This window comes from Vigna unguiculata, chromosome 3 (genome assembly GCF_004118075.2).
Source record: "Vigna unguiculata cultivar IT97K-499-35 chromosome 3, ASM411807v1, whole genome shotgun sequence".
In the NCBI taxonomy this organism is placed as follows: Eukaryota; Viridiplantae; Streptophyta; class Magnoliopsida; order Fabales; family Fabaceae; genus Vigna; species Vigna unguiculata.
In genome coordinates this window covers 21288530-21297822 of record NC_040281.1, presented here as the reverse complement: position 1 = coordinate 21297822, position 9293 = coordinate 21288530, and the positions used below count along the sequence as shown (strand labels likewise).

Sequence of the window (9293 nt, the reverse complement as noted above, 5' to 3'; positions counted from 1 at the left end):
ATGATATTCTATTTGACAATTCCATAGATTTAAAAAAGATGAAAATCTAAATAGAACAAACTTTAAAAAAGGAACCAAAACCAAAATCCCTTAATTTACCTTTAGCGGTAACTCGGTTAAAAAAAGTTAAAATACCCTGATTTGATCCGTAGATATTTTTTCCTCTATTACGTTAGTCTCAGTTCATTTCTCTTTCACCTATGTTTTTATAATCCTCGTTTCATTTTTGGTTCTTCGTGTTTCCCGCCTTTCTTAAGTTTGGACTCTGGAGTTAGAAGCCGTTAGTGTTTATAAGTTAATTCGATCAAGCAGTTCCTATTTCCATGTTCATTTTCTTTTAGCCAAACGATTCTCTCTCGTATTTTCTTTCTCCCTCATCACAACCTAACAAAAACACTATCACAGTCTATCGTCACTCTCATTCATTCAGTCGCGGAAATAAAAATTCCTACCTTCTCTTACCCCCTTCATCTTCCGGATTCCTTGTCCATTGAGTTTTCTACGCTTCTCGGATAGGTAAGTCACGCATTTCTTTGCGAATCTCCACATTTCGTGCATGTCTCAGCTGCAATTACGGTAATATTTTATTAAGTTTGATGTCTATGAAGTTCAACTGATTTCGGTTGTTGAACATTCATAGATTAGGGTATACTTGATTTATGATAAGTTTCTTTTAAGTTTTAAGCAACTATGTGTAACAATCATGCATATGCCTCCGTTTATTTTCATCTAATGCGATTATTGGAACACTAGCAAATATATCAAACTGCAGTTGTTATATCTTTTTGGTAATGTTTACGATTGATGATCTATTACGGAACAAATTTATGATTTAGGAGAAGAGTGGCCAAGGAACTTGTATGGTTAGATAATATTTATTCCCTACTTTTTAATTTGAATTTGGCGATTTTGTAATGTCTGTGGTGTAGATCAAAAACTTTAGCAACCTGAAGGAATGACTGAAGAACACAAGGAATCCTCACCTGCAGATTCAAAGGAGAAAAAATCATCGCGAGGTTTTTCTCTATAATGTTTTTTACTTCATGATGTAGTGAGTATTAGAAGTAGATTCTTTCTGGTTCTTTATTGGAAACAGGTAACAGTATGAGAGGAAGGAATGGATGATCTTGGAATTGATTGCATGACAGTGCATTAAGTTTTTTGAATAGAATTTACTAGTCACCGCTGTTTTGGAACTAGTATGTTGATGGTTCATAAAAGTTAGATAAGCATAGCAATTTATTGCAGTTCATTTATAGTGTTCTGGGTGAAGTCCTTATTCTTCCCTTAACTTGATTTCATTTTGGATGGAAAACAGGACTTTGGTTTGTCCAAATGAAACACTCTTACTGCAAATCCGACCATGGATTATCTTCAACTAAAATTATAATAACAAAAGGGAAAAAAAAATTCAGTAGAGTAAAAAACTTTCTAAAATAACTTCACACCGTACTTAAGGGCTACTAATTTAAATATTTTAAATTCATGTATTCCTTAATCCTTTATATTGATGCAACATTCTTAGGTGCTTTCAACTTCTTGTAATTTGTGAGATTGCATTCTCACGTAGTCCATGAGAAAACCAAACATTTTCTTTTCTCGTGGTTGAGTAAAAACAACAATAAGGATATATGCAAGTATTACCAATTTCTTTGCATTTTTCGATTCAAATAGGTGATGAAATTGGAAAGAAATTTCTTAGCTCCTGGAAGTCCATGTCAATGGCAGATGATGATGCAATTGACTTTGACTTTGACACTGTTTCTAAAGGAAAGAAGAAGCCATTTGATTTTGAAAAAATGTAAGTCTTCCTAACATACTGAAGTTAATAATTTAGGTTTTAAAAAGTGAAATATAGACGGTAAGGGTACTGATATTGGTTTCATTCTGAATCCTTCTGTTTCACAAGGCTTTAGTTTGACAGGTTCAATATTTTACACTTAAAATGGAGAAGGTTGATATAGTAAATTACATGTTCATAAGTTTTATCTTTTTTACATATCTATTGTGATTATGATGTTTTATGTAAAAGAGATTTTCATTTAAGCAGCAGATTACCATGATAAACATATGTGCTTATGTTGTACAATTTTGACTTATGAGTTTGTAGTTTCTAATTTGATGTGTTACAAATAATCCTTGCTAGGGACCTTAATTTTAATCTGGATGGTGAGTTTGATAAGATATCATCATTTAAGTTGGACATGTCAGATCTTGATTTTACATGCCCACCAAAGAAGAGTTCCCAGTCTAAGGATAAGAAAGGAGAAATTTCTGGTGCAAAAGGAGGAAAGCAAGATGAGTTTAATTTCAGCTTTGATTTTAATGAGTAAGTGGTTGAAAATATTTGAGGCTATAATCATTTAATGTACATATTTGTTATTTTTGGTTTCTGAAGCATCAGTTGAGTGGTTTGAAGATATATATCTATTCTCAAAATTTTGCATCTTTTGATGCCATAGGTTGGATAGCTTCAATCTTGATTCAAGCTTCGTGCAAGTAGATACTACTTCCAACGGTAGTCCGAGAAAAAAGGTTGTAAGCAACGAAGGAAGTGATAAAGAAGGTGCTAAAAGGCCTAAAACCAATAATGATGAAGGTGCTCATGCATCTGTTGATAGCACGGCTGTTAAGTCCCATGCACCAGAGGAGCTTGAAACTTTTAAGGCTGAGACTATGGTTGGTAGCCTAGGAAATCTAGTTTTGAGACAGGATGGTCCTGTTTCCAGAATTTCATCCTCTGGGAATCTTGACATGCAAGAAATAGACTTACCTGAGAAGGAAAATTTTACAGAATCAGTATCTGAGCAGGTTAACAATGTCCCATGTTCTCAGTCAGTAGGTCAGAGTGATTCAGAACAGCACACTATCTCAGACCAGCATACAGAGGTTATTTCATCTGGAACAAGAGTCAGTAATGTATCTGGAGATAAACAAGAGATTAATCATAGGACAACATATCAATGTACGGAAATGTTTTCTTCTGGAACCAGAAAAATCAATGTTTCGGATGACATGCAAGAGATTAATGATAAGGCAACAAATATGAAGCCTGATACCGTTGACCTACAATTGGAGCGTTCCTCCCCACATCACATCACTAAGTCAGATAACAGTGTTGATGAAGCAATTACTCTAGAAAGAAATGCCCAAGGAGTCACTAATGACCCTCAGCCAGAAAATAGGTATACAAGTTATGAAAATAATTCTAGAGCTGAGGCCTTGAACAAGATTTCATGTGACAATGGGAGCAAAGAAAATAAAGAAACAACTTTAGTGTGTGATTTGGGTCTTGCAAGCAGGTAAAATTGTTACATCATTTTACTATTGTCATTACGAATGTTAGCGTTATAGTTTCTTTCTGTTATTAGCTGAGTTTCTTACAATTCTGTTCTGTAAGGTAGCAGGCATTTTTTTTTTCTTCAAATATATACTGTTTTCATGATTTCACTCATTTGATGCAGTAAATCTGTAGTGGAAAACATGGTGTTGATTAAAGATAATAAACTCCATGATATGCAGTCAAGTGTGTTTTGCACACCAGAGGGCAACAGACCTTTAAAACAACCGTCATCAACAGTTGGGACCAAGGGTATTTCCCTTGGCAACAAAAAGAATGCTGACATGGTCCTTGGATCCATCACTCAAAAACGGTGTTATGCTTGTGAAACTATTATAGTTATTGCCTACAATGGTAGAATGTCTGATTTATATCTCTTAACAGGGAGAACTTTGGGTCAAAAGACACAAGATCTGGAAGCAAAATGACAGGTGTTTCCATCACGGATTCGAGCAAACTAATGAGGGATGCGGCAGCATTGCTTGGTAGTAAAGATCATCTTAGAAGTAGTAGCAATACCAGGTAATATGTATGTTCCTGGAAATCTGTAAAGCTATAAGTTTCTTACCTTAAAAGTGACTCTTTTCCACTATATGCATAAATGATACTTTGGCAGAAATTAGATTTGTTACTTCCTTGTAGTGAATGTGACATGGCTGTTACTTCTGATCATGATCAGGGAGGGCATTGTTTCTGATGTTACACCATGTTCAGGAAAGTTGGCAGGAAATAAACAATCATTTTGCGAAGAAGTAAATAACAACAAGATCACATTTCTAGAAAGGGCCGTGCCAAACCAAGATGTTCATATGTTGAGGTAAGGTAACTTCCGGAAAAGATATGATTTGATCTAAGTAAATAGAGAAATATGTACAACCATGATTATTGAGTCGAATCATAAATTATTGTTTATTTATTTTGAATAGAAAGATGATAAATAAACTTATGAATCTAAAGATAAAATGAACAAAATCTTTAAATAATAACTAATTTTATAGTAAAATAAAAAAAAATAGAATACGATAAAAATGATATACTAATTCAAACTGATTTTCTTTTACGAAAAAAACTTAAATAAAAAGAATTCTTAAACAACTAATTTTGTATGAAAAAAACAAATGTAAACTTGTGATAATGCCAATTTAGAGTATATATGTGGGTGCAAACTTCACCTTACAAAGGATTGAGTTAAACTTAAAGTCCATTTCTTAACATTGTATCAGAGCCATTGTTAAATTGAGCTTAAAGCCTATCCTAGTGAGATTTGTTGTTTGTTAGGCATATTGTTTCATGCCCTATCAGCCACTATCAAATCACCCATTAATGTCAAATATCACACTCGAGATGTATATACCTCGGCATGAGGGATGTGTGTTGTTGGATTAAACAACAAATCACCCATTTGTAGGGTTAAGTTAGGCTTAAGTTCCACTTCTTAACAAGAATTAAAGTGACGAATAATTTGGGAACATGAAGAATATCTTTTAGGGTTATGGATTGGTTTATTATAACTTTTCCTTGTCTTGTTGCTGTAGGAGGACAAATTTTTAGGTAGGGGAGTCATGTGATCAGTGGTACATGAATCCAATATCCAAGATATTGTTAAAGAATGAGATGAATAAAGGGCAAGAGTTTGTTGATGGAAGAATATGAAGTAGATAGATCTTTTTACAAGTATTTGTGTCTCGTTGCTTACGTGGTTCTTAATTTTGTTATTTCTAGAAATGTTATTTCACTATGATAAAAGAATCTAAAGATGTTTCTTCATATGAGCTTTGGTCCTTACCATGATCGTAGACCCCAATTTTCTCATTAAAATTAGTCCCTAATTCTTCATCAAACTTGTTTCCTTTCCTTTGATGCTTGGATGTTTCATTTATGATAAACTTCTTAGAGATTACTTACTATAGATTCTTTGCTTTTTTTTTAATTAATAATGCTAACCATTTTTTCATTCAATGTATTTAGACTCTAATATTTTACATCGTTTTAGTTGATTTCTGAAAATTAATGCTTGGGTGTAGCGTGTTTCTAGTAATAATTTATGCTTTGAAGTTCTTTGGGATTATCATAAGTTGGAGCGTAACATTCTTTATGGAATTTTGCAGTTCTCAAGTTAATCTGTCCTGCTTAACAGAGAAGACAGCGAGAGTTACTAACCAGGCAGTATATGTAAATTCTCAACCAGAAGCTTCAGGCAAGGAATCTTCTCACAAATCAAGGATAACTTCCGTAGAAGGAAATAAACTTACTTCGAAAAATTGCAAGGTCACTCCTGCTCTTTCAAGCTTAAAAACTTCAAGGTTGAGTGCTAAGTTGTTGTACTTCCTTCTTCTGTTCTCTTTAATTTCTTGCGGAGAACGTTTAAATAATTTTGTTTATATCGGGAACTTTGGAGCTAACAGGATTCTAACAACTTCTTTAAACCAAAAAGAAACAAACTCCATAGTAAGCTCTGGCCAGAGCATTCAGATACAGGGTAATACAGCATCAAAGAATGACAATCCTATTGACATCGGTAACAATCAGAAGCCCTCAACCACATTCTTGAAGAGAAAAACTATTGAGGTTTGACATTTTTAAAGATTTTTACTGTTTGAATGATTGAAGGGAAAATTCATCTCATAAATTATTTGACACTCACAAGCCACATCATATCACTTGAAAATGTCGTCATTACTGACTCCTGCTATCTACTTTGGGTGCATCATTCCTCCCCTTGGACACTGGTTGACTCCCATTCACATGGCTGGAATGATTTTTTTTTTCCTTCAAAGAAAAAAAAATGTAGAACCTAAAAAGAACTTCATAATTATGTTACTCTAACATGAAGATTTGGTACCTTTGTGATCAAAGAATTATACAGAAATGCTTATAAGCTGATTGTTACAGATATGCTACGTTTGCTACCCTAAGAATCAATTTCACAGGTTTCAGAAGCTGATTTTACATCGTTGAGGTCCCTAAAACGCATCTCTCAGACCCTTAGTAAAAGCAGGTTCTGAGAAAGTTGATTGCCTTAACTTCTATTTATGAAAAATTATCTAATTTTTAAGCTGGTACTGGACATTTAACTATTCTTAACTGCAGAGATTCCAAAGAATCTTCAGATGAAGTTATTGGAGAGGTACACAACGGCATTGGTATATCTAATGTGTTGTCATATATTTGCTGATTACTGCGTAGTACTGATAAATACAACGATTTACGGATATTTGTCAAGAACTCCGTTTTAATGTCTTTCATTGATCGTGATATCATTCATCTATACATATTGCATAGATATCTACAACCATAAATAGCACTAATGGCACAATTATTCTAATTGCTAAAATCGGGCAATCTAATTATAAATAATCAATACCTAGATTTCTAATATAAATAGACAGACTTTATGCCACATATAACAGGGAACGTTAGACACAAATTCTCTATTGACAATATTTAAGTGTGATCATTATAGATACTAAAGTTTTATTCTCTATATATTACCCAAATATCCTTCTATGAAATCAGGTGGAGAGTATACCCAACAATTTACTTAACAATCGTTCAACCCCTGGACTTAAAAGTCCATCAGAGATTAAAGTGATGGAAGTGGAAATACCTAATTCTATACTCATGGAAGATAACAGCAATGTTGAAAAGGCTGAAGCTTACATGAAAGAACTTGAAGATGTAAGTGATCTGAACATTTTATGATCTATCTTAGTGTTATGTTAAAATTATTCAACTAACCATCTTATCAATATCTAAGTGTATTTTAGCAATATAGGGGTGATATTGAAAAAAAATAGTCTGCTGGAATGGTTACCTTCTGTCATCTGCATACGAAAACGGTTTCATAGAATTCAAGAAGTTGATCTGGCTACTGAACAAACACGCTAATATGCTAGTTTGTATTTATTCTGTTTAACGTACCACTCGAACAGTCCACCTGTGCTTTCACGGTTAGTGGACAAATGAAAAAGCAGCATAATTTCTGTAAGAAAAGGGCGGGAAAAATTTACACAATATTGGCATGTGTCCAAACAGTTATATATATATAAATTTCACCAAAATAACCCTATTTCTGAAATTAGTTACTGTGACACTGCATTTACTTTATTTTAAGCACCGTATTAAGACATTTTGAAGGAAGTTATCATATGAGAGATGACAGTATAAGAGCAACAAATCTGAACTTTTATAATTAATATAAACAGTTAATACTGAAACTAATTATAATTTATGACAATCTTAATCATTTATACATGGTTGTATGACTAGGATTAACTTCTCTCATACACTCACTAGATAAGCTCCCATTTTGAATACCAGATCTTTGAGGACCAAATTCGGACTGGTGTGTGTAAAAATAAAATATGGCTTTTGTTTCCCCGAAGTAAAACCGCATGTCATTTCTTACGTTTTAGAATTTGAGATACGACTATGTTGGCCTGAGGCTGACCAAGCTGCATGCAAGGGAATATATAATATATATCTTTGTTTATAAAGCCATTTCTATTCCTAAATTCCCCGTTCTTGTGTTCAATTTTTTATGCAAGAAAACCAAATTATATATTAGCTTGCTTAAGTCATAACTGTGCACACTTTCAAGGTGCAAATTGTTTTCACCCTGAATATTACATCATTTTTAATGGTGGATTTCCTTCTGAGTGTGATTTCTTGCAGATTTGTAACATGCTGAAAAAGAAGCACGAGGAAGCAAAAGACTTGTTAATTCGAGCCATAGTAAACGACAATAACTTGCTGATGCTTAATCACCCCATTTATGAAGAAGAAATATCCTCCCATTATTTTTTTGTTCATTTCCTCCTAGTCATTTAATTTTAGAGATTAATGCTGGTTATTTCCTTACATTTTGTGAACATTCGGAAGGTTCAGAAATTTGCTTCGCAGTTGATGTCTAAGGAGATCCAAACTTGATCAGCTACAAATTATTGCATTCGAAGGTATGCATGTTGAAAGATCTTTGATACGTGTTGCCTATTCTAAACAAAAATGTTCAGGTATCAGTAATCATCTGAATTTAAGGACTAAATACATGTATTCCTTCAGCGTTATCTGAACTTAACTGACATTTGTTTTCCTTACAATAAGAAATTATGAAAAAATTTCATTTGTTTGATTGTGGTTTTAAATTTGTATGAAGTCAATTGTGATGCATGTATCGTCTTACCTTAGACATTCATTATCTTTTTAACTACGTACAGGAAAAGGGAAAAAGATTAAAAAGAAAAGAAACTACTAGCTTTTTCAACTGAATCCTTTTGCATTTCTTTGAAAATTCTATTGTCAAGACTTTTGGCCTAGAGAACATAACGACGAGTATATTTGCAAAGCGTCCATCGATGAGTCATTTTTAATATTGAAAATATACTACACTAGTACACAGAGATACACATGCATGTGTATATATATATATATATATATATATATATATATATATATATATATATATATATATATATTAAGCATTATTATAAATGATTTAAATTGATCATCAAAATTTATATATTCAAAATTATTTATAAAAAGATTAGTTTAATATAATAGTATGAATATGTTGTTTAATATAAAAATGAACCTAATTTATGCATCTAAAATTTAAAAAGGGGATATTTCATTCTGTTTGATCATTAATATTGAAAAGGTTCATCTAGGAATATATTATCTGTTTCTTATTAAAAATTTAGACGATCAAATTTATGACTTTCTAACTCCTTAAAAAACATGACTTCGACAATGTCATGTAAAAGCCGAGTGAAAGTTATGCTAGAGATTGAAAAGAATGCTTTCTAAAATTGACACTTCACCATAATGAGATAAAAATGTCGTTTATGTATTGCTATTGGATTGGAAGTGTTGGACATGAAGACCCGTAATTGAAGAGGTTGTCAAAGTTTCATAGAACTCGATTGCCAATTAGTGTTTTACCGATAATCAAAGT

The 9293-nt window shown here is 32.7% G+C and overlaps 1 protein-coding gene across 3 annotated transcripts; it reads left to right on the top strand.

Annotated features, from left to right (window-relative positions):
• The first annotated feature begins 217 nt into the window (after positions 1–217).
• Positions 218–8463, top strand: LOC114177319 (uncharacterized protein At4g18490). 3 transcript variants are annotated; one of them, XM_028062610.1, is made up of 15 exons: positions 218–516; positions 930–1016; positions 1675–1801; positions 2147–2329; positions 2463–3302; positions 3465–3653; positions 3725–3862; positions 4020–4157; positions 5449–5643; positions 5746–5908; positions 6271–6338; positions 6431–6467; positions 6857–7018; positions 8015–8125; positions 8213–8463. In XM_028062610.1, exons 2-15 carry the CDS (start codon positions 956–958, stop codon positions 8267–8269), a joined length of 2469 nt encoding a protein of 822 aa, XP_027918411.1. In that variant the 5' UTR covers positions 218–516; positions 930–955; the 3' UTR covers positions 8270–8463. The 3 variants fall into 3 exon arrangements, with proteins under 3 accessions (XP_027918411.1, XP_027918410.1, XP_027918412.1); XM_028062609.1 differs by having other exon boundaries at positions 5449–5908; XM_028062611.1 differs by lacking the exon at positions 1675–1801 and having other exon boundaries at positions 5449–5908.
• Positions 8464–9293: the final 830 nt, after the last annotated feature.

What these genes read in the sequence shown, in the direction of transcription:
- LOC114177319 (XM_028062609.1), top strand. Translation starts at nt 956, where the DNA reads ATGACTGAAGAACACAAGGAATCCTCACCTGCAGATTCAAAGGAGAAA. An exon ending in GGAGAAAAAATCATCGCGAG is followed by an intron (nt 1,017 to 1,674) that starts GTTTTTCTCTAT and finishes CGATTCAAATAG; the next exon opens with GTGATGAAATTGGAAAGAAA. An exon ending in CAAGATGTTCATATGTTGAG is followed by an intron (nt 4,158 to 5,448) that starts GTAAGGTAACTT and finishes GGAATTTTGCAG; the next exon opens with TTCTCAAGTTAATCTGTCCT.